Source organism: Scatophagus argus, chromosome 10 (genome assembly GCF_020382885.2).
Source record: "Scatophagus argus isolate fScaArg1 chromosome 10, fScaArg1.pri, whole genome shotgun sequence".
In the NCBI taxonomy this organism is placed as follows: domain Eukaryota; kingdom Metazoa; phylum Chordata; class Actinopteri; family Scatophagidae; genus Scatophagus; species Scatophagus argus.
Genome location: NC_058502.1, coordinates 22,628,743 through 22,654,577, shown reverse-complemented (window position 1 = coordinate 22,654,577; position 25,835 = coordinate 22,628,743). Strand labels below are relative to the sequence as shown.

Below are 25,835 nucleotides of genomic sequence, written 5' to 3'. Positions count from 1 at the left end.
TGCCCCAGGTTTGTAACACAGATTTCCTGATCATTTCCCAAAATGAAGCAACCTTAATGACATCACTATGACATCAGAGTCTTTCCTTACATTTGGCAAAGTTTTTCTCAAGCAACAGAGATCGCCTCAAACTGTTTTTCTCCCTTTAACAAGAAACAGATCTTCATGACAGTTTTCCCTTTTAATTTGTAACTGTTTATAACTAATCGATGTAAAAATATATGAAAAGTCCAACTATTTGCGATGTTCTTTTTTCTGATCGAACTTCTTTCTGTTCTCTCCAGGGTGTATGTGGAGACTACACACACAGGGTAAGAAAACCTTATTGTGGATTTGTTATTGCTGTTTCACAATAAGCTACCAATTCATCACCAATGTCTGAGGTAACATTCAGAAATTATTTGAATCTGGTATTCATAATGCAACGAAATAATAACATTTATATGTTGTTATTATAGCTCAAACTGAACCTGTACTGTTGTCCATCCTGAGATCCCAGCGATTCACCTGTATGTACAGTTTGTAATGTCAGAACAGTATAGAAAAGTGAAGTGCGATAGGGAGAAACTACTGCAGGAAGCCGGGACAGACAAATGGTGGATAGCACATTGATGTGTAGCACATGCAGAGCTCTGTAGTTTTTTGGCCCACCGCCTTTGGGGTTTGGCAAGCTGAGAGAAAATAAGGCAATTACTGGTGGCCTGCTGGAGCATACAGTCAGACGTGATAAGAGATTGTGTGTGGGGCTGCCAAGAATAAGAGTCTCCTGTGTAAAGGGGGATTTTCAAATAGCTAAGTCCATTTCCAGCATAATTCAGCCTTTCAGTTATTAAACTGCTCCTGCTATGATTATCAAAGTAGGCTTTTTTATGGAAGCTCAGACCCCTCTTTTCTCCAGTTGTACATGTGTTGAGTTTTTCCTGTGCTTCTCAGAGCCCCTTGCGGCACGGTGTATGGGAGGTCCCATTCCCAGTGTCTCTTCACATGACAAGCCTCAGTGATAGTGAGCATTTGGGGTTACTGTAGGTGGAGGTAAAAAATGTTCAGTTTTTACACAGTTTGCTTTTCAGGTCAAAGCCAGCAAGCTCAGCAAATATTTCTTGTGTTTTTCTTTAATATGTATGTCAGCAGCAGCCCCATTGTTAAAAGACTAGTTCAGCATTTAGGAAAATTGATTTATTTGCTTTCTTTCTGATGGTGAGATTGATATCAGTCTTGAGCTATGACGTGATTAGCCTAGCTTACCATAAAGACTATAAACAGTGGGAAACAACTAGTCTGGCTCTGTCCAAAGAGAAACAACAAACTTATGAAAAACTCTAAAATAGGCTCAAACATACAGACAGAACTCTTTTGTTTAACTCAAATAGACAGAGAAATATAAAACTGACAGTTTGCAGGTTTAGTGGTAGTTGTATGACCAGCCATAGTTTACTTCTTTCCATAGTGCGTGTAACATACAGCCGCCTCCCGCCATTTTAGTCTTTATTCTTAGCTGGGTTAACCATACACTATATTGCCAAAAGTATTCACTCACCCATCCAAATAATTGAATTCATGTGTTCCAATCCATGGCCACAGGTGTATAAAATCAAGCACCTTGGCATGCAGACTGCTTCTAAACATTTGTGAAAGAATGGGCCGCTCTCAGGAGCTCAGTGAATTCCAGCGTGGTACTGTGATAGGATGCCACCTGTGCAGTCCAGTCGTGAAATTTCTTTGCTGCTAAATATTCCACGGTCACCTGTCAGTGGTATTATAACAAAGTGGAAGCGACTGGGAATGACAGCAACTCAATTTAAGTGGTAGGCCATGTAAAACAACAGCGTAGGGTCAGCGGATATTGGGGCACATAGTGTGCAGAGGTCCCCAACTTTCTGCAGAGTCAATCGCTACACACCTCCAAACTTCATGTGGCCTTCAGATTAGCTCAAGAACAGTGTGTAGAGAGCTTCATGGAATGGGTTTCAATGGCCGAGCAGCTGCATCCAAGCTATACATCATCAAGTGCACTGCAAAGTGTCAGGGGCAGTGGCGTAAAGCACGCCACCACTGGGCTCTAGAGCAGCTCTCTGGAGTGACGAATCACGCTTCTCCATCTGGCAGTCTGATGGACGAGTCTGGGTTTGGCGTTTGCCAGGAGAACGGTACTTGTCTGACTGCGTTGTGCCAAGTGTGAAGTTTGGTGGATGGGGGATTATGGTGTCCCCCTTAGTTCCTGTGAAAGGAACTCTGCTTCAGCAAGAGATTTTGGACAATTCCTACTTGGGGATGTATCCTTCCTGTTCCAACATGACTGCGCACAAGTGCACAAAGCAAGGTCCATAAAGACATGGATGAGCAAGTGGGGGCTGGAAGAACTTGACTGGCCTGCTCGGAGTCCTGATCTCAACCCGATAGAACACCTTTGGGATGAATTAGAGCAAAGACTGCGAGCCAGGCCTTCTCGGCCAACATCAGTGTCTGACCTCACAAATGCGCTTCTGGAAGAATGGTCAAAAATTCCCATAAACACACTCCTAAACCTTGTGGAAAGCCTTCCCAGAAGAGTTGAAGCTGTTATAGCTGCAAAGGGTGGGTCGACGTCATATTAAACCCCATGGATTAGGAATGGGATGTCACTTAAGTTCATATGCGTGTAAAGGCAGATGAGTGAATACTTTAGGCAGTATAGTGTATCTTGACTCGAGATCTATACTCAACACAAAACATGAGACTGATATCCATCTGATCATCTTGCTCTATGAAAGAAACATTTTGACTTCAGTCCTTCAAACTGAAATCATCGAAAAGTCAGATTTCAGATGACATGACTCATTTTCCCGTGGTTGGATAATGGCTTGTTGTCGCCATCACCTGCACTGACTGAAATGAACACTTCCCTGGTGTGCAGGGCCTCTTTGTGCAGGATCTTCCTCTGAAAACCCTGGCTGCCTTGCGCTCCAGTCAGGCTCTGATGTTGAAGGTTTGTGGGTAGATAACCCTCAGCAGGGGTGCCACCAAGTCGTGCCGCAAAGAGAGGCTGTGCCCTAAAGCCATGGCACTCCTCAACCTTCTGATCTCCACCCAAAAGAAAAAAATATCAATCTGTAGACAAGGTTGCAGCTAGCTTGGTTCATTCTGCTAGTAGTATCTTTTTGAATTGTTAGTGGGATTAATTAACTAATTGTACATTCTACTGAAGCACAGGATGCCAATATTAAAATTAAATCAATTCAGTTTAATTGAATTTTTTGAAAATTTCTTGTTTTGAGAGCACAATGTCTTCCAATTGGAAAATAAAAGTGACATGTAAATTTCAAATTAAATCACTTTATAGTCATGCTAATTGTATTCATTCTGTAACTAATTACAACAAATTCTGAGAAAAGAAAAAACTAAACCATAACAAAAGTGCACTTTGAGCTCATAAAATGGTGCAGTACAATATTGAACCATTTTCCACTGGCTTTTCAGCCTGGGGTGTAAAGCTACAGCTTGAACAGAATTAGATGTTTTAATTTTAATATTAATTTTGTTGGACTTTAACACAATTGAAAATAAAGTTTGAATTGAATGAATTTAGTATTGGCAGCCTATGACTTTGGTGCATTTAAATTTGTTTCTAGTCGTGATGGATAGCTGGAAATGGTGAGGGACAAAGCAGCATTCTTGCCTACTTTTATATTTATACCCCTACTTATATTTACTTATAACATGCTGTATATATTTCCGTAGATATAGTACCATTGTTATTTTTGGCTTTGAAAAAGTCTACTTAATAATAGTGTGATTGATCACTGAATGAAAAGTATATTCCAAAACTGACATAACGCTCAACATATGTTAAAGTTATGCAGCAGCTATTGGTAATATATTTCAGTTATTGGGTAGACTTTGCCTACTACGTACTTTTGAATAATAGAAATTTTGGAAATATGTACGCCATGTAAAAAGTAGGCACGTTGCATGCTGCTGATTCTACTTAGCATCAGTGTTGAAGTACAGCTATCAGCGGGATCATGCCTCTACCGCTCTCCCCTAAACATGTATCTGATCATGCTGGTAATCTCAACAGAAGCGGCGTATTGTACAGCCCTGTGTTGGACAGTTGGCCACAGTAAGTCTGGATGTGCATTGTAATTCTACTGCTGCGCTCTTTGTGGCAAGACTGGCGCCCACCTCTGCTCCACTGCAATCTAGGGGCCTGGTTGCTGTTGTGGGGACATGGATACATACAAATCATGAATAGGCCATGCTTGATGATATGCAGTGAACACACTCAAAAAATTTGAACACTTTCACATTATTATGACATAAGGAAGCGTCATAGTACATCAACCAGCCCCTTTGCCACTCCAGGCCCATAGTTTGCTGTTCCGGTGCCTTTTTTGTTTTTCCTTTCTTCAACCTTGTTTCCTTTATTTCTTTCCTTTACCTTCCCTTTTCCTGCTTTTCACTCACATGTTCTGTTTCTATTTTTCTTCCATATCCCTTCCCCATTTCTCCCCTCGTTCTCTTGGTTCTACCTTGTTTCCTATCTCTGGCCTCCTGGTGACCTTTACCATGCGACCTTTTTGCACCGCTGGCCACCTGTGCTTTGTGACTGCCCCTGTCAGATGTTGCCCATCACCGTGCGCAACATGCCCTCAATAAGCCCTCTAATCCTAAAACGCCTCAAGGTACAATTCTCTCTGCCCCCTACCTACACCCTCTTCTCTCCCCGCCCTGTGGATGCCAACCGCCGCCATCCGTCGTCAAAATCTCCCCAACCTTTCTCTGCCATCATGCTGTAATTAACCAACCTTCGGCTGTTGCTACATCTCAATGTCTAGTCATATTCAAGGCTAAAGGTCTGTAATGCATGACACGAAATCAAACAAAAGTTCTGCATTTTTCAGGTTTCAAGCAATCTACAAGATATATATTTTCAATCCAAAGCTATCTTTATCCAAAATAGAAATACTGGTCATTAAAACTATTTATTTTGCATTTAAGTGGACATTGACAATAGCAAAAACAAACAAACAAAAAAATTCACATATATATTAAGTATCATAATATATTATAATATAAGTATTAATAGTGTTTATTTCACTTAGCAATCAACCGAGAAATCCCTAAGATGATTTCCTGTGGTAACAAAAATACTGCAATACTGACAAAAACTAAAAACAAAAGTTTTTTTTTTTTTCCAAAAAAAAAATAATACTAGTATCTTCATACAGGCATTTCTCCTCTAAATTCATAATATGCATGTGACTCACCTGCAGCGGCAACATTCAGGATTAGTGCAAATAGTAGTATGACATTCACTGCAACCTACAAAGGACACTTAACACTAAACTATTTAAAGTGATGTGTATTTATTTTTTTAGCCCGGACCACCACCTCCAGATTGTACGTCAGACTTTTTATTTTAAAGGATGAAGCATATTCAGTGTGATCCATGAACAATATAGCCATATTATAGTATTACATTTTTGTCAAAAAAAAACCCTATTACAAGTCAAGAACTGATATTAATGATTCTCCTGGTTTACAACAAATGCAATTTACTTTCATTCCAATTTCAATATCAACACATGATATATGGTGTATTTAACATATTTAAGATTGTGCATATGGGAAAAAATGAATACAGGAATGAATAAGGAACACTTCACACAAAAATGAAAAATCTACTCCACCCACTGATGAAAAATTGTGTGAAGTTTCCTGGTCCACAAAACATTTCTGGAGCTTCTAAGCAAAACTCCGTTGCATCATTCACAGCAAATGTTATAGTGATAAATCAACTCTGAGAGTCAGTTCTAACACTATGTTGGTGTTTATTCAGTCCCAATCTTTTCAGAGTTAATGTAACACTTTCTAAAGTGTTACTTATACAACTCAGATCCAGTGTTAAAATAACACTATGCAGAGTTAAAAATGAACTCTTGTGTAACACTAGAGATAGAAATCTCTGGGGATGCATTAGGAGAGGTATGGTTTCATAACTCTGTCAGAGTTGAGTCCCAAACACTGCCCAACTTTCTTACACAGTTGAGTTGAATCAACTTTTAACAGTGTCATTTTATTTTAACACTTTTGCTTAACTCTGGAAAATTATATCTGCAGATTTTGCTGTGCTCATAAACAACTGCAGAAACTGGGGACAAAACATAAAAAAGAAACAAAAATTGATGTGAAAAGATGATATTATAATATGATAGTATAATAACTTCTTATGATGTTATGGATGGTAGTGATCATAAGTACAGAACTATAAGTACAGAAGGATATCCTTTTAAATGTATTAATAGTTGTTGTGATGTTTCAGTGCATTTTAAATCAATGGTTTTCTTTTGAATATAATAATAAGAAGAAGAACATGTTAATCATGTTAATCTAATCAAATTTGTTATGCTTTACCATTTACCTTGACTCTTTCAAAGAGACAAAGTTATGACTCCATCCTGCAGCCATTACTGTCCATCAGTTCTGGACAAAGCTGTGTGAAGGAGCCTCAGTGTGCTGCCCTGTGGATCATTTGCTATTCTGGCACAGGTTCATTTAACTGGCATCAGCTCCATCCTGTTTATCCCGGTGTGCAGTCTGCTTTGTGCCAGGGCACAACAGCTTGTTTGGAGATTAGCACTATTTGCTATCATACACTGAAAACATAAACTGGAGTAACATACTGCACAGAGTTCATATTGTCTCCATTAATAAATCACATATTAGACTTTTTTAGAAATGTTCTGTCATGAATGTGGTCAAATTGTGCAGAACAGCACATTTTTTTTTTTATCCACTATTGACTCTGCAGTCTACAGTGTGCATAACCTCTGTCTTGTGGATGAATGTTCTCCATTATCTCAGAATAGAAGCTTGGCAGCACTCTGTGGTCCTGAGCTACTGTGCGTGTGTGTCCTCCCAGAGTAACACAGTGATTTCTCAGTGACTGGAGTAAGGCCAGGGCTTTGTGTTGGACCCTATGTGCAAGTAAAACATATACTGTTGCATAATGCATTAAATGTCATACCATGCAGACCTGCTGCCCTCTGTGATAATAGCTGTCCATAATTACTGACCTGTAGCAATAAAAAAAGAAAAAAGATTTTATGAGTTTCAAACAATAGTAGCGGGAACTATTTTATCATGAAACAAAGTAGAAGCAGATTTAGAATGTGCAGCAAGACAATTTCCCTTCAGACACTGAGGGGTACTTTATTCTCTTCTTACCTCATGCTCAGTGTAAACTTTAATTTCTATGATTTTGTTTAGTCTTAGCTTTGGTTTAGAACAATATTCCAGAGCTCCGGTTTCAGTGAGACGTCTAGAGAATAACTACACACAGACAACCTGTCAATTTCAAAGAGTAAAAGTAACATTTATTCATTTCAAAGACAAGCAAACAATAATGCTCTATACAGATCTTCTGTGATCTCTAAATGCAACTTTTTTACCCACTTAAGGACTTAAATCAATAAGAAAATGAGGGCTCCAGGACCATTAGGCTCCATTGTGTGTGTCTTTATAAAATGTTAAAAATGACATCATCACTTATTTCCTAGTGCCTTGCTCCCCAAGCTAAAATAATCACTGGATTATAAAAAAAAGTATTATAACCATCAGTATAAAATATTCTAAACTGACACTGACTAGCTTTCTCTAGTGCACAAATAATCATATAACGATAATCATGTAATCATAACCTCCATCTGTGTTCAGATAGACAAAGGCGTAAAATGACAATGTCAGCCATGACACAATGCACAGATGCACCAGATCCTGATGTGGGTGCTTCCACTCCATCTCAATGGATGGTTGCGTTTTTGATATTTCAGAATATGAAATCCAAGTTGGATGGCGGGTGGGATGTGAACCTATTCTGACGCTCTTTAAGGTTAAGGAAACTGACTTATCAGTATTATACATGATTAAATACTACTGTATGACATGAAACAGCCAAAGAAAAGCTTATAAGTGAACCAAGATAGAGTTCACAAGATGAAGGCTGAATTTTTGTTCTCAAGTGTTATAACAGCTTGCCTTGCTCCCCCGCTAACCTTCCTTTCCGCAATCCCCCTGCTGCAGTTATTTGCAGTGTAGTGTGAGGTTGTTGTGTTGGCATGGCCAGTGTGGCAAGGCTCGCCACAGTATGGCAGGTTGTAACTCAAGGTCTCTCAGCAGGGCGAGCCTGGAGTGCAGGGACCCCCAGGACCTCCAGGGCCACCCGGAACTCCAGGGACCCCAGGCCTGAATGGAGCCAGTGGCCCACCAGTGAGTCCCAGTCAAATAGAAATTAAATTTCTACTTTTACATGTGTAAATTAACAAACTTGTTTCCTACAAAATTACATGTTAATACAACAAATTTGCAAAAGCAGATATAATAATTGCCTGGATTATATTCAGAGACAATGTTAATTTGACTAAATGATACACAACATTGTTTTAGAGATATTAGCGGTAAACACATCTGCCCTTCTCTTCACTATAATGGAACTAGAGTGCACTTCACTTGTGGTGCTTAAAAAATACATTTGAAAAATTCAAAAGCAATGTCCAACTCATTGATCCATATTGCAAAAGACCCTGAAATTTAATAAAAAGTGTTTTAAAGCATATATGCACATTATTTTAACCATCACACAGTCAGCTCTCAACACCCTTTAGCTGCCTAATCTGATAGTCAAGTCAGTTTTATTTATATAGCCCATGGTCCTTAGACCTTTGGATTCAGATTAAAAGACACTGCTTCCACAGCCATAAGAAGAGCATTACACATCTGCCTGCACTGGAAATACTGCAAATGTAAGTCTGGACATGTTACTGTTCCCGGTGACAATGTTGCAGCCTAAGAGTTTCAACTACTTGTCAGCTTTTCACTTAAACAATTGAACTGTTGTTTTAAATTCAGCTGTCAATTTTATAGGTTCTGTGTTTGAAGATTTTTTTCTCTTTTCATACAGGGTAAGCCTGGTGAACCAGGCAAACCAGGAAAGGACCCAAGGGTGAGCCCCCCACCTTTGTTTTCACAGAACGTTCTCACTGGTGAAAGTTTGTTTGTGTGACATTAACCCTCTTGTGATTTCTACTTTGTTTCTGCAGCTTTTACCGGGACTGAAGGTAAGCAAATTTCTCTTCATGTCCAATCAGCAAAATTACAATTCTTAAAAACTTGATTAGCATCATGGCCTCTCATGGTGACTCCAGAGTTATCACAGAAAACAAACAGAGGCCCAAATAAAACTAGCTGCATCTAACTAGCTGAATCAGGTCAAGATGTTTCCACTCGGTCTCTGTGCAGCTGCTCTAGAATTCAAACCAACCAAAAGTACACAGCATTACACATTCCCTCTGGATTGGAGGAGCAGATCGCCACGTGATGATTCAGTTGTCATGGATTATTTAAAAGGAGGAATGTAGATTATGAGGTCAGAGAGTCCTGTAAACACCTCTCACTAGGATCAAACAGAAGTGGTTGTCCCTTGTGATGAGTTTTAGCATGACCAGTAATGGCTGAGCTGGGCATAAACATAGAAGCATCTGGGTGGAAAACATGTCTTTGAAGCCCTCAAATCAAGCCTCGACCTTGACACTTTGTTTTACCTCTGCAGGGTGAACCAGGTGTGCCAGGACAAAAGGTGAGCGTAATCTGTATTTCGCTTTTGAAAGAAAACATGGTCTGTGATATTTAGTATGTGGTTAGATTGGCTGGGAAATATTTATTTCTGTTTACAAAGTACACCCATTGTCCATTGAGAAGTTGCTAGATTTTTCATTGTGAACAGAAAGCAGTGAACACCAATTTCCCCCAGTAATGGTGGACCTTGATGTAAACAAACAAGGTTATGGATGTATCGTGTACTTTCTCGTACTTATGGGGTTAATGTAGAAACAGAGTGAAGTTGTATTTATATTTTCTGTTGCTTTCTTGGATTGAAAAACATACAGTTTTATCGTTTTCAAAAGTCAAAGAGGTTACTGTCTGTTCAGTAAGCAGGGGTTTTTTTTTTAGAAAGAAAGTACACATACTACAGAGAAAATCATAGTATGTCTTGATATTTAACAGATTACTTGTCCCTTCACAGCAAATTTTCAAGTGTTAAATCAATAAATGAGAGTGAATTCTAACACTATACTGGTGTTTATTTTGTCCTAGTCTTAAAACTTCCTAAAGTGTTAATAATACAACTCAGATGCAGTGTTAAAATAACACTGCAGAGTTAAAAATGAACTCTTTGTAACGCTAGAGATAGAAATCTATGAGGATGTATTAGGAGAGGTGTGGTTTCATAACAAACACTGCCCAATGACACCAACTTTTTTACGCAGTAGAGTTAAATCAGTGTCATTTCAACTCTATATTTTAATGCTTTTTGCTCACACTGGAAAATTATCTCTGCGAATTTTGCTGTCTTTGCTGCTTGTTCTGTGTCCTGTCACAATCTGTTTGCTGTCAATCAAATTTAAACACATTCTCACTTCGAATTCATCAAATACAGCAGCTCAGTCAGTGGCCGTAAGCTTCAAACTATGACGCTCTTCTTAACCCTCTAGCTTCACTTTTTCATGTGCAGGGCTCTGCTGTCGTGTTAGCACTAATAAATATACAACATTCTGCCGACTATATAAATCAAGCTTGCTTTAACATATGATGACGTAATATGACTTTTGAACTGTCTGGTTCAGGAACACAATCCCGCTTTTGGTTCAAATAAAGACAATAACTTAAATTAATAACATACATAACATCATATGTTGCATAATTTATGAATGTAAGATACACAATGTCACAGATACACAATGTTCAAAAGAAAGCGTCTAACATTTGGTTACACACAGAACTCACACCCTGAAAGTCCTGTGTTTGACCCTTTCAGCCACTACAGTTACCCCCTGACTCAGACTTTTCTCACTCTCTATACTCCTGCTCAGGAATGATGGTAGAGGGCTGCCTCCAGTGTCATAATTTGAAGTGAAGGGCAGCTTTCTGTGAATCAGTGTTAATATTCATTTCTCTGTCTTTCCACAGGGTGATCGAGGTGATGCTGGTCCTTCAGGTCCAGAAGGCCCCAAGGTATTACAGTTTGCACTAACTGCTTTGTATACCTTTTTTTCTCTGATACCGTGTGTTTCATCATAAATTAATGATAGAAGGTCTACAGGATGGCCAGATACCTTAAAATGATCTAAATTAAACATTCATGTTTATGGGTCACTATAATCAATCTTCTTCTCCATACTGGCTATGAAGGTATATTTTTCTCTATTGTGACTGATTATTTCTGTGATTATTTCTTCTATCTTGATGTGATTACACTCAGGGCAAAATTCATAGTACATGTTCAATACAAAAAATGTATCCAACCAAAGCTTTTTCAACCCATGTGGAAGTTGAAACGTGCAGTAAGCATATTAAAAACTGTTGTGTGGTCTGCGGTGGCAATTTTCAGTCATCTTTGCAGACATGGGCTAATGATAAAAAAATGCTATATCATGGATCCATGCAACTATGCTGAAGTATAATTTGAGCTATGTAGTGCATATAATCATCAGCTGTTGTAGTCATGTGCAGGTTTTATGTCAGTGCTTTGCCCTGGAAACAAACCTACCATCAACTCAGCAGAAGGCTCTATCTATGGAAACACAAGGGGGGTATTTCATACTAAAAATAATGTAATGCGTTTGGAAGACTGCCACTTGATTTGTCTTAGTCTACTGAAGCCTTATACTAGCCTGAGCTTAACTCTAAAATGAGTTTTCATGGCACCCATTCCATTTTAGAATAGTGCAGCAAATGAATCTGTCAAGATTCCTAAAATTTATTACAAATTTTATCTCTCTATCTCTATTTGTGTCTAAACAGAGGGAGGGAAACAAGTAGACACACATAGGCTGCAGGCAGGAGAAAATCTTCGAACACATGAAGTTTTATGTTATAAATTCATTAAGATATTCATGAGTGTGTGTTTAAAAAAGTGCAGAGAACTGACTTACATGGAGAAATGCGTTTCTGGTGTGAACAGTTGGGCTACTGCTCATGCCAGAATCGACCTATCACTGCACGTCGTCTCGGTGTCTCCTCTTTAGTCGTCATCTGCCTCATCCCAGCGAGCACCACATATTGTTATTTATATTAAATGGTTAAAAAGCTATTAAATAAAGTGTTGGTACCTCTTGAAAACTGATATAATAAAAAAATACACATGCCCTGACCTCACAAAATGATGCAGGTAACATCTGCTGCCAGATTTATGGTTTTGACATTAATTCAGTGGAAAGTATTTATTGTATAATAGTCACACACACACACACTGTGTTGATAGCTGCTTAAAAGATCTAATCTTGGCTTTGAACCTCTGTGGGGGTCAAAGTGAGCTATGCCCGCTCCACTCACCACATGCTTGTCCTCCAGCTTTCCATGGCTTAACAGACCTCCTATAGAGGACACACACACATACTCACACGTACATGTACACAATAAATGCTCTACACTCATCCAGGCATTTTAGATGGCAGGAGGAGAGATGTAAAAATAAATGAGGGGTGGACAAACAAGACAAAAAAGTTGGTACCTTGAAAAGAGGACAGGCCAGAGATGCTGGTGAGTGTCATATGTTATAGAAACTATTCTGCTAAACTCAAATTCTACTCACGAGAGTGGATTTAATAAAAAGAAAGAAAGAATCTACCTGACTGATTTGAAGGGGTTTGGGCTAAATTACACATGACACATCCAGCAGACACAGAGCAACATTAGCTTACAGTTATGTTACTGGCCAACTGTTAAATTTAATTTACTTTCCTGCTGAGCTGGTAGCTAGCTGGCCCTTTAGCTGCTGGTTGTATCCACTGTGTTCATCAGACTGCTGTGGTCACAGTGGTTTTATCAATGCATGAAAAGCACCTGAGGGCTGTGAAAGCCAGAACACTGAGCTGAAAACTAAAAAGCCCAAATAAGAACTGTAGCCCCATTCGTGACCTAAGCATTTTGAATACAATGTCACGTAGTCACAAAGCATTCCCTATGCAAAGAGAGGGAGGAAACTCAGAATGTTATCGAGCTGTTCTGATCTGACAGGTGCCATTTTAGAGATGATAAAGTGGTTGGGATGGAACCATTTAAATACAATACGATCACACTCAGAGTGTTAATGTCACCTCTGCAGACTTTGTTATGATTCTCTGTAGTTTTGTATTCATGAAAATGACACCTTTAACATTACAGTTATTTTATGCATTGTCAATATAAAACAAAGATTTAAGAGTTTGCTTTGATACTAAATAGCACCTGCAAATTTGAAAACACAATATTCCAATGAAGTGTATACCGCAGCTTGTTCAAAGCTGAGAACACTGGACGAACTTGTTGCTCTGAGCCTCTGTGCACATTATTGCCTCATAAACTTCAACCATTCTTCCATCTTGCTTCATTTTCCCTTGAAATTGGCCCAGAGTCCCGTCTCTCTTCTCTGCCATAAGCTATTGGAGCACATCAGGTGACTAAGTTAAAGGTCACTTTGAGGACAGACGAAAGGGCTTTGCGAGCACTGTTATCTGGCTTTTTATAGAGGTTGCTCAACAGGCATTATGTAACTTCTTAGATGAAACGCAAACTATTTCTTCAGTGTATTCCTTCTGTAAGGCCTTGGACATCCAATTCGATTCAATCCAATTCAGTTAAATTCAATAAATATTTGTTGTCACTGGAGGGCAGCATAAGATACAACAAATAAAATACTATTTCAAGCAAGTAACAAGAGACATACCCTACATGTGGCAACCACAAAGATACTGCATAAAAGTAATAGCAAACATTGCATTTACAAAGTGCAGTAGTACAAGTAGCAGAATATATAAAGTGCAACCGTAAAAGATGGGCTGTGTAGTTCATGTAAAAAAAAAACAGAATTTGACAGGGCAATAAAACAACCTTGAGTACAAGAGCTCCTTAGCCTTGGGACCCTATACCTTTGTGGAGGTAGGATAGGTCAGCCAAGATGGAGGTGATCTTTCTGAGTAGTGTACTGTACAGAGCAGAGAGAATGACCTGGGACACCCCTGTAATCTTGGAGCAGGTGTTCACCATTCTTTATAGCTTTGTCTTAGTCCTAAGATTTCCAAACCACCACATCAGGAAAAATGTTCAAAAACTGATTCTACATTAAAAGAGTAGAACTTCCTCAGCATATAGAGGGGGCATATAGACACAGACACTTCAATGTCTGCTGTAAACAGTCTTTCCTGTACAATCAGTTTTACACCAATGGCTCAGCTCAGACGTACAAACATACTTGCCTGCCCTGAGATTTCCCTGTGATGGAAGGTTCTTGGTCCAGCCTCAGTAGTCTCAGTAGGTTACAGCCCAGAATATATGACTCACTGTTCTTACATAGGCAGCACACATTTGCCTGCAGCTCATCAGGCAACAGGGGACCATTGTTAAAAATTTTTTTCAAGGCCCACCATACATTTTCTGGAGCCAATAAACTATCAAATAAAACCATGTACAGTACATGGTTTAACTATATATACAACTGTATTAAACTAATCTGCCAAAATTAGTTATTTGTGAACACGCTGTTTCAGCTGTCATTGTGTGTGTGTGTGTGTGTGTGTGAGTGAGTGCGTGTGCATGTGTGTGTGTGTATGTGTGTTTTGTCACCTGGGGAGGAAGTTCCCAGACACCTTAACCTTAAGTTTGACAGACCTGAGGATGTGTCCACCATGTGGTGTAGTTTGTAAAAGATATCATGAAAGATGGAGCTGCCCAGCTGCCACGGCTCGTGAAAAAACTTGTCACATCCCCCTTTTTTTCTCTTCCTATCTTTAACATTATGAAGATACTGATGAAGGTTTCATACCCATTCATTACTTCAGTTCTCCAATGAGATCGTCCTTTTTGAATGAGCATGCAGATTGGTTTTTCCACTGGAAAACCCTGTTGTACTGATTCCCCTAGGAATAGACCGAAGACAGTACAGAGCAGAAACTAAAGAATCAAAAATTGGAACCACACCATGCTGGCAACACTTTAACTGGACGTTTTGCCCTTTCCTGTTCTGTAAATAAACAACATTAGCAAAGCCAACAAAGTAAAACTTGCCATACTTGCCATACATACTATGCTTACAGAGGATCTGGTGCTCCATCTAGTGCACTGCTGTCATTATTATTACTTTTTATATTTAGAGGGGGTTTCGTTTTTTTCTGGTTTGCTTCACAGGGAGCTAAGGGAGACCAGGGAGTTAAGGTGAGATTTTTCCTTCTGTATTTTTTCTGAAGTGTCACAGCTGTGCAGGTGTCACAACTACCAAGAGTTATAGGAAGTATACAGCCAAGATTTTAGAAATGCTGACATCCTGACCCCAAAATCTGTGAAACATGTGGGCAAAGTCCCTGATTTGAGGATTGTGTGATCTGGTTGTAAAGAAAACGGTAGTTTGTAATTTGGAATTCAATGGTGATGGTGGTGGTAGCACTACAACTAGAAAAATTTATGTAAATGGCCATTTTCATTCCTCTACAATGAGCCTTTAACAAAACCATGGTCACCGAAAGTGAATCTGTATCCGGAAATTTAGGTCTACTTGTTAGTCAAAGGGGTTAACACTAAACCTTACTGGCTCGAGCTGAATGAGAAATCACCTCTCCACTGGCTAGAGTTCAATTTTTTTGACAAGACAGCCATTCCCAGGGTGATGCAGTGGTTAGCACCAGTTGCCTCATAGCAAGAGGGTTCCAGGTTCAAATCCCGGTCTGGGCCCTTCTATGTGGAGTTTGCATGTTCTCCCTGTGCCTGCGTGGGTTTTCTCCGGGTACTCCGGCTTCCTCCCACAATACCAAAAACATGCACATTAGGTTGATTGGCTACTCTACATGTGAGTGGGAGAGTGTGTGGTTGTTTGTCTTCGTGTGTTCGATTGACTGGCGACCAGTCCAGGGTCTCGCCCGTAGTCAGCTGGGATAGGCTCCAGCCCCCCTCAACCCTGACGGGTAAGCGGTATGAATGGGAGAGAGCCACTCCCTGTGTCAGTCCAGGGACCAAGATGATATAAGGCTTCCAGTGTCAACTCTAAGACTTTAGATCTCCTCCTGTCGAGTCCTTGTCAAGAAAGAACACTCCCTCATTCCCCTGTGACTTTGCTCATCTTTGATTTTCCTCTGGCTGAAAGGGCGGGTTTGCTTTTACTGGCCCGTTGCTTCTCTGAGCTGATGTTTCCATCCTCTCTTTAGTTAGATGAAGGAAAGAGGGGTTTCCCAGGAGAGAAGGGAGAGAAGATAGAGTGTGAGTCAACCATGGAGTTGTGTGTATGCGGCATGTCGAGGTCATTCATATATGAACGTTGCAGCCAGGGCCTGGATGACTGAACTGGAAAGGCACTTCAAAAGTTTGTATTTTATTTGAGGAACTGTTTTCTGTCATTGAACAATTGACCTACCGTTATGAATTTAATTGGTGATAAAAACATGGAGTTATAATGTAATGCTTTGGTAATATAATTAGTATGTTGTTTAACACAGTTTTAGTGTTCAGTTGTGCTATCTCAGAGGCTTTCCCCTGCAAAAATGAACACTAAGCACTTGAAAAGAGGTGAAAATTAACAATGAATGGGTCATCGATGATCACCAGAACTAATTGCCTGGCTGAACAATTCGGATTTGTTTGCAGTGACTCAGAGTTCTGAAACTAGACTTAGTTTCTTGAGCAACAGTGAATCAACATACTCTTTTCTCTAAATCATTAGTGGCCATGGTCATGTCAGTAGCAGTTGCAGCCATTTGTATCTGTGTGTGTTTTCTCCATTAAGGCTCACAAATGGACAGATGGGGTAAAGAGGAAGTAAAAAGTGGAAAACTTCAAGGAGCGTGCATTTTCAGTGGTATTCAAAGGAAACCACGATCTGGAAAGGCTTTTATTTTTTAATACTAGAGAGAAAGTGCTTTTGCAGGCTGATCCTCCATTGTTAGATAACCTAATTTAATAAGTCAGCTAAGTAGTTGAAGCTTCCATCAACCCAGGGTATATCAGCTCTATATAAAGTCTCAGAGAGCTGTCTGCTGGTGCTTTGCGCCAGAGTGAACTCATGGGCCAGGTGGAGGTTTTGTGGTATGCACAATACCCATTAATATCTGCATGGTGCCGACCACAAATGATGACTTCTTTAGACTCAACCTCTTCATCTCCAAAGCTCTCAGCAAGTAACAGGCCCACGTCTACTCACAAAGGAAGCAGACACACAACTACCACCCCAGTGCCTTGTTCCATCTGTCACTGTGTCACGCTAAGCTTTGTCTTTGAACGCAGCTTTGATTTTACTTTCCCCGTGGGAACTTAGAGCAGCTACAGATGACAATAGAGAGAGAGTATTTCATAACAAAGAAGAGTGTGTGCCAATAGCTACAATTTTTTACTGAGTGAAAAGAGCTACCCAGCTGGTAGACATATTATGAGCACAGGGGAAGACGGCAATTAAGTTATCCAATTGCCCACCTCATTTTTCTTCACAGTGGCCATACGTCTGTATGCAGCATTTCTTGCTATGGCTCTCTATAAGCAAATAGAAAAGAAAAACATAAACGAAGTGCAAACTGCCCTAGGTTCATTTTAACTGTAAGTGATTTATAGAAAATAATAGATAATAACTGACCAATATGAATCTCCTGCACTACTCAGAACACAGATTTCAATTTATCTATCTTGCTTTGGTCCAGATCATGATACCATACCAGTATTTTCACAAAATATCATAGTCCCCACAGGGTTATTCCTTGATGGTTAGACTTCTCTTTGGGACACTCCATTAGCATTCTTCTAGTAGCACTCTCAAGCCAACATATCAACTTAATACACAGGAAAGCTCATAATGCAACAGGCAAATTTCCATGTAATACTCAGCAAATTCATTACCCCAAAATGATGCGCCCTTTTGAATATGAGAATAAAAAATACAAATTGAGAATGACAAACACAGAAGTAAAAGTAAATCATGAGCAAAATACGTAACCAAATACCTGTCCAGCTACATACAGACTATTTGTGAGAAGAAGATTTTGGAGCAGTAAGCAGATCTAGTTACACAAACAAGACCAAAATGAACCCAAATGCAGACACCGAGGCAGAGCAGAATGAGTAAAAACACTTTAGTGAATGGGAAATGAACTGACTTGTGGTTGGCTACAATAAGCAGGCTCAACAGGCATACAAATTTCAAAGGCCTGTACAGCATTGTTTCAGGAGCAGATACAGGCAGAAGAGGCCAGAATGACATCAAGTATCAATGACAATCTGGCCAAGAACAGGACAAGATGATTAGGGAATTTGGAGCAAGCGTCCAAGTGGGTGTGGAAGTTACACGTAGAAACACATTCATGACAATTGCTGGACACGACATGGAGGGAACAGCAAGTTACTGGAATGGTGGGAGATCGATTGGAAACTTTGCAGGACAAAAAGTATTAATCATGAACTGACCGTATCGGTGACATCTAAGGTCTTATCTCATAACTGGCTGAACTCAACCATATGTTGTACCTCACAAAGCTGCACAGCTGCTACACAGCTTTTTGCCTCCTGTCATGGCTTGTTTTAACAGGAATCTGCCCATTATACCTGACCCTTAAAATAACTACACCATGTGTACTTAACATTTAATAGAAACGGTTGGTATTGGCTAAGTACTCTACTGATAGCAAAGAAACTGTTCACTAAAACATATGTTCTCATTTGCTTGGAAGAAATTTGATGTCACCTTTAATTTCCAAAGAGTGCCCGTTTGGTAATAATAAATTTTACAATCAATATTTCCAGTGAAATACCTAATCTCTATAACATATATAGTGGCTGACAAATGCAGAACCTCTCCGTGGTTCTTTTATGTGTGAGAGTAACTGATTGGTTCAAACTCATCCCTCTTTGTACTTTTCCTCTGAAGTGGAAAGCTCTTGGCTGCATCTCTTCAATATGGAGATTAAGATATTGATAAATGAAGACATGGCAAAAAGGTAAATCCTTGTGGGCCCGCATTCACTGGATGTCACAGAAAAGGAGAGATGTTAAAATAGATGATGGATGGAGGACAAACTTTTAAAGTGACCAGAAGAATGCTACAAGCTGATTGGAGCAGTCATAGATCAAAGGGAAATGCTGTTTCCTGTTAGCGGCAGTTGGTTGTTGGGGAGGGTCTCTAATGGACCCCTCTGTGCTTTTAGTGCCATCACCACCCAGGCCCTCCTGAGGGTAGCAGGTTAAATGAGGCAGCAATGCTTTCATCTGACCACAAGCTCATGTGCTAGAGGACGCTCATGGGCTAGAGGACACTCTGTCCTCATATGGTCCCTTCCATCTCCACCTTTCTGTTTCCGCTTTAGCTCATATGCCCTCTAAGTGTGGTTATGAGTGTGACTGTGCTTGATTGTCTCTGTATGTCAGCTCTGTAATGAACTGCTTACCAGTCTAGGGTGTGCACAAGCATTCTCTTCTGTTTTCTCTTTGTAGTTATTTGTGTCTCTTTGGATTCTTTGGTTACCATCAAGGAATATTAGTTGTAACTTCATACAGGGGCTCTCTCCCAGGGAAGGAAGGAAGGAAAATTTGCTTTCTAAATGTTTCTGTCTGTATTTTTCAACATATTAAAAAGAATGTGTATCAACTGTTTTCTTCTCTTCCACTATCTTTTACCTGTATGTCCTTTTGGCCATTGTAGGGAGAACCAGGTTTCCCTGGCACTCCTGGGTTAAAGGTAAAGTCATTCTCTGATTGGTGTGTGGCATTTAGTACATATCCAATCAGTTATAAATACCTTTCTTCCTCTGCAAAGGGCCAGGCAGGCATCCCTGGTACTCCTGGCATCCCTGGCAAGAGGGGCTACAGGGTAGGCCTGGAATGGATTGCGCATCCAAACTGTCTGGTTGTGATTCTGTCACTCATTCTTATTCCTTTAGTACCTGAACATCTGTGAAGTCAGAAATTCATCACATTATTGCTTTGTGTTTCTGACCGGCCAAATCTCTGGTTAAGTGTGTTTTATTTTAACTTTCTGTGCTGTTAGTTGTGCTTCATTTGGAGCTTGTTGGAGTGCTGTGGTCTTTATAATGGATGATATAATTAGCCAGCTTTAACAGAGTTAGGCTGGCTAACCCTTTATTGTTGTACCTAACAAACGTTATCATATCATTTGTCATTTCTAACAACACTCACACATGCATTCTTTGATTCATTTTGAATCAAAGAAGGATGGCTTGTCAGAAACTATTTTTATATGTGCCGTGATTTGTGAGAGCATACAGAAATGCTATTTGAAGTAATATTAAATCAAGTCCAGTTATTATCTTACTTAATCAATATTACCTACCACTCTCAAATGCTGTCTGCTGATTTCGATTTCTTTCATTTGGGTAACAATCTTGCTGCATTATGAACCCTTTTTTGTTTCATTTCATTCGAGCACTACCTGAAAATATGCCTGCTAATTATTGTATTACTGTATTACTGATTTTATTATGCAGGTATATGAGGGTTTGAGTGGCTTTATATTAAAGAGCTGTTATTTACTAAGATCTACAATGTCAAAGATGTAAGGAAATGTTGTTTTCTCTGGAAATTTTATGTCAGTAAATACCTGAGTTAAAGGTTCATTCATTGGAATTTTGTGAAGGAACCCACTTTTAGTGTCCCATAAGGATTTCTGTGAGAAAAAAACATGATTAAAGCCATACTAACACAAAATTACATCTGACTGGCAACACTAATAGTAATAACTTGTGCAGCTAAGACTTTGTTCTCTGTGTATGGCAGGGTGAGAAGGGAGAGCCGAGCATTGCAGCCCAGGGAATTAAAGGAGAACCAGGTTCACCAGGACTACCAGGTTTAATGGGACCCAAGGTAAATAATATTAATAAAATTTCATCAGTGTATAAAGCCCAGTGGCCTGTTTCAAGAAGCAGGTTTGACCAGCTTTTGTAAAATGGTATCATGAACTCTGGGTTAACTAACCCTGACATGGGAAACTCTGAGTATTCGGTTCCAAGACATCTGATTAGAAAAAGCTCTAATCCAGTGGAGTTATGATACAGTGACTCACCGTGACAATGGATAAATAAAGCAGGACCTTAAACTAGAAATATGACTGAGTGCCAGTCTGGACCCTGACATATATCTTAAAATCAGGGGTAGAGAAAGGAGTCTGATAAATAATAGATAGATAAATACTTTATTGACCCTGAAGGAAACTTAGGAGGTCAACACCATTGCATTTAGTTTTCCGAAGTCCACTCATTCATCAGACCTAAATTTTCCTAATGGATGATAAAGTGCTTACATTCATACAGCAGGTGACAGCAATGGAAGATAAAAATATGGGACATATAAGATTAAGGTTCAAACTGACAGTAAGTTTTTAAGCATCTTTTTTGCATTTCAAAATCTTGCTCAACAGCATTTATATTTCAGTGTGTGTAAATTTAAACAAAGCCACTGATATGCTCTCCAACTACATTTAAGACTACATATATGCAGAGAAACTGCATGTAGTCCAGTTTTGGAATTTATGTCTTTTCAACTGTGCCACAGTCATCCTCAATTAGATGTATTCACATAATCTCAAGTATGGCATGATAAATATAATAGGAATGTCCCACCAGTGTGACCAATCAATCATAACATAAGACAAATAATTTTTCACTGATCAGTGGCCAAAACGTCTTTTACTGAAGAAAAAGTTAGCTCTCTTTCTCAGAGTTTTCACTACACCAGTTTTCTGAAACGGGGCCCTGTGCACACATGCAGCATAATGCCTCAATCAAGCTTATAATACTTAAACAAAACCTCATGGAAGTCACTGTATGCTCTTCCCCTTACAGGGTGACAAAGGTGACCAGGTAAGAAATGACAGCATTTTGAAAGAACATTTTAATTTTAAAACAATTTGGGAATGTTTATGGAAAATGAGTGTTGTACCTCTATTTAACCAACAGGGGGAAGCAGGCCCTGAAGGCCCAGCAGGACCAAGAGTGAGTCATGATTGGCGGACTCATAACAACATGTTGCAAATATTGATATAGAAACGGCCAATTTATAATCAGTATGTTTATGATGAAGTCTTTTTCACCTTACAGGGTCCACCAGGCCCAACTGGGGAGCCGGGAAAGGCTGAAATCCACAACAATGAAAATGTATGTCACTCCTATTATATTGTCATTTTCTTACTATGAATAAAATAAATAAAAACAGGAAAACAATAAGCAATAAAATAAACTGGTTATATTTCTTTGTAGGATATTCGCAACATACCCCTGATGGTAAGCATTTTCTACAGCAAGCGTTGCCACATCTCCTCATCTCTCATATCTTGTCATGTCAGTGACAACTACAGTGCTTTTTAAAATTCTAGTAAATGACGAGATCTCTTCTTCTCCCAGGGCCCCCCAGGATTACCTGGACCTCCAGGATCTCCTGGACTCCCTGGTACAAAGGCGAGTCACAATTTACACATTTAGAAAATAAATATATAGTTTGTTGTTTTGCGTTGATATTTTGTGGGTGCAAAAAGTGGTTGAAGGGCTTCTATTTCCAATGATTAACTGAGCCCAGGTTTTTTTCATATTTTTTTTTTTGATTGAATGCAAATGTATTATAAGATTGTAAATTATGCACCATATGAATGGATGACAAAAGTAACGTGTGTAAAACTAGTTCTCAGTAATGGTCGCATGAATCAGATGACTGAAAAATGCTTCTGAAATGCCTCTGGTGGAAACATGGCATTTACCTGCGCTCAGACCAAAGAATGCTGCCCTCTCATTCATTTCAGTGAGGTCAGTCAGGCAGCACAGTGGGGGTGCCAGCACAGGGTACTCCAGAAAAACACATGGTCTTCTATCAAAAGAACTGAACCTTGGCAAGGTGTTGTGTTTGCCAGTCAAACACTTACAAGCACATATTCCTTGTAGATTACTTTGTGACGTGAATTTAGCATCTGTGAAGCCTTTGAATTCATGGTTATTCTTATAGGAGTTCCCTAACAAATTTGCAGTTCCTCACATCACTAGAAACTAACTGACATACAGTGAACTGGAGACCTCTGAGGGTCTCGGGCCCTGAAGCAGGTCTCTGCTTGCCCAGTTGGTAATCCAGCCATGGTGTGTTCCACAGGGTGAAGTGGGTCTACCTGGTGCTCCAGGACTAGACGGAGAGAAGGTAATAGTTAATTTTTAATACTCTTTATTACAAGCTAGGCAGTTTTATTATCATATTCATACACATTGTGAGGGAGTCTATTGTAAAAATTCACTATCTTTGTCTTAACATAGCTTTCTTCAGGTACAAATAAGATCTCATGCATTTCAGGGACCCAGAGGGAAGCCTGGAGAGCCTGGTCCTGCAGGCCCAGCAGGTCCCGAAGGTCCCAGGGGGGAGGGTGGTGTCATGGGCTTCCCAGGACCCAAGGGAGACAAAGGAGACATGGGTCTATCTGGATCACCTGTGAGTGACAGTGTTAAGCACACACCACACCACACCACACCACACCACATCACTGCCTGGGGTTCCCTGACCTTAGCCAAAGTCCCAAATCTGTCATTATCCAGAGGGAAGGCCTTGGTTTTTCCAGCTGCCCTCTTATTATCTAATTAGAGACTCTCTAGCTTGGAAGAGCCCCCAGGAATGACAGATAACATTAAGTTTAACTTTTAATGTTGCAGAGATCCCAGTGTGTTCCCCTATTAAAGGGCTATGCAGCCCATTGTTACTTCAAGTGCCTGCAGTAAATCATTAGTCCTGTGAATCTGTATGTTTGGCAGGTAGTTATGACCTATTAAGTGAGCTATTTGGTGACATCTTGATTGTACATCTTAGTTTGTTTGTTTGTTTGTTCACTTTTTTCAAAAGACTCCGAGCTGTAGTATAGAAAGCACTTCAAATAAAAAAGCAAGCCTGTAGGGTATCGTAACTGCACCTGATGCCAAAAGGTCAATTGTTTTATTTGTTTTTGTATTTGAAATGAAAACATACAAAATACAGCTGTCAGTTATTGAAAGCTATGTACTTGCACCATGTGGTTTATAATAGTAATGAAACTGTCTTGTCTAAAAATCAGTTAGAAGCTCGAATTTATATTCTAAGAAATGTCTTTTGAGGCAATTCCCATATGGTCTCATCATGTATTTGCATTGGACAATGTTGAAGTAACATTTGGAGACAATATGTCATATGTTATGTTTCATGGACCTCTCCCACTTGCTGCTTTGTGGAAATATGTGAGTGAGCCTGCAGGAGGATGTTCAGTGATCTATCATTGATATAAAACTACTCTATTACAACTTAACGTCCAAAAATAAAAAAAAAAGTATTACCTAATTATACAAGTCGTTCCAACAAAGCAGTCTGGACAACAGATCCTGGACAACTAGAACATGCCATTGTGATCACTAGAATTTTCAATTTAAAAAAAATATTAAAAATATCAGAAAGGGGACACTTTTTAACCATTTTCCTTCAAGAAAATAAATCATGAACCACATTGGACTTATACAAACTAAGAAGTTCTAGTTGGTTATTCTTTGTAGTTGTCATATCATTTAGCCTATAAAATAATTCTGAACTTTAATAAAACAATTTTGTTTATGTAATGCGAGCCATTGGATTAAATCAGTTAATATTATTTTTATGAAATCATCTTTCTTTAATGAATATAATTTATGGTGCTTTTGCTGCTGCACCACCCTGTTAATATTGTGTTGTTAATAGTGTGCATCTGTCTTTCTGTGCAGGAGACCAGAGAGCAGTTTGTGACTGCAGTAAAAATGCAGTTTTTAAAACACTCCAACAAATTCCTAGCTTCCTGGCTAAAGCATGTTGTGAATTTTGGAAATCATTACCTGTATATCTTATTTTGATTATACATTTTTATTTTGTTGTAATCATGAAATTACACTAGGCTTTACCATCGTTATTGGCACAACAGATACAGAAGGTAAATTATTTATTTATTTACTGTCCTCCACCGAGGATGGAAAAGTTCCAGACATTATGTTCCAGTTGAATCCGTCTCAGTGAGTCCTCTGTGATAGAGCCTGGTGAGCTGTAATAACAATATGCACTTTGAAAGAACGTGATGGAACCATAGGGAATGGGCCTTAAAAAAACCACAGGGTGCAGGTAAAAATTAAGGCTCAACACGGAGTGCTTCAACAGCATATTGCTGACAAAGAAAGGCAAAAATCTGACATTTTTCATGATTGATGTAAATAAAATATGAAGTTGGGTAATGAATACAAAGATTGGATAAAAACAAAACTTTGTCATTTGTCATTTATGCTTGGATTCTGACATATACTTTTTAGTCCCTAAATTGAAACCCTCCGCTGTTATTGTGATGTCTATTTCCCCTTCCTTGTTCTGTAGGGTTTAGATGGCCCTACGGGTGAGAAAGGGGCTACAGGGGCCCCTGGGCCTATTGGATTACCTGGTGCAATGGTACGCAAGGACGCCCCTCAGGCTGCATCTTTCCAAATGCAGTGTCTAACCTGGCAAAAGGGAACAGATGAATTCTTTGAGTGCTGTGTGAAAAAATGTTGCTTTATTTTTCACTCAATAACTGACTTGCCAAAGGAATATATTTCAGTTTTGTGTCTTTACCATCTATTGTCACAGGGTCCTAAAGGTGAACCTGGAGAAGGAGGAAGGTCAGAAATGGTAAGGCTCAGCCATTAACCCACAGGTCTAATTAGATTATTAGTAAGTTATCAGTGAGGGACATTTTCTGATTTGAAACCTTTTGCTTGTGATTGTGTGTGCCTGTGTTTAGATCTATGGTCCTCCAGGGCCTCCAGGACCTCCAGGACCAGTTGGCCCAGCAGTGAGTA

General features: G+C 39.4%; 1 protein-coding gene across 21 annotated transcripts in view; it reads left to right on the top strand.

The window, feature by feature from the left end:
- col13a1 (collagen, type XIII, alpha 1) overlaps positions 1-25,835 on the top strand; it is a 111,326-nt gene that overhangs the window by 66,936 nt on the left and 18,555 nt on the right. For 11 of the 21 annotated variants that reach the window (XM_046400946.1, XM_046400953.1, XM_046400945.1 and 8 more), the window contains 20 exons: positions 285-311; positions 2,894-2,965; positions 8,155-8,247; positions 8,939-8,980; positions 9,078-9,095; positions 9,587-9,613; positions 11,005-11,049; positions 19,679-19,714; positions 19,793-19,846; positions 20,770-20,856; positions 21,834-21,851; positions 21,948-21,983; positions 22,089-22,145; positions 22,248-22,271; positions 22,392-22,445; positions 23,125-23,169; positions 23,320-23,454; positions 25,375-25,446; positions 25,624-25,665; positions 25,778-25,828. In XM_046400946.1, coding sequence (XP_046256902.1) covers positions 285-311; positions 2,894-2,965; positions 8,155-8,247; positions 8,939-8,980; positions 9,078-9,095; positions 9,587-9,613; positions 11,005-11,049; positions 19,679-19,714; positions 19,793-19,846; positions 20,770-20,856; positions 21,834-21,851; positions 21,948-21,983; positions 22,089-22,145; positions 22,248-22,271; positions 22,392-22,445; positions 23,125-23,169; positions 23,320-23,454; positions 25,375-25,446; positions 25,624-25,665; positions 25,778-25,828 — 1,035 coding nt within the window. Of the gene's footprint in view, positions 1-284; positions 312-2,893; positions 2,966-4,057; positions 4,100-8,154; positions 8,248-8,938; positions 8,981-9,077; positions 9,096-9,586; positions 9,614-11,004; positions 11,050-15,198; positions 15,226-19,678; positions 19,715-19,792; positions 19,847-20,769; positions 20,857-21,833; positions 21,852-21,947; positions 21,984-22,088; positions 22,146-22,247; positions 22,272-22,391; positions 22,446-23,124; positions 23,170-23,319; positions 23,455-25,374; positions 25,447-25,623; positions 25,666-25,777; positions 25,829-25,835 lie in introns of all 21 variants that reach the window. The other 10 variants (XM_046400958.1, XM_046400963.1, XM_046400950.1 and 7 more) reach the window with 9 other exon arrangements.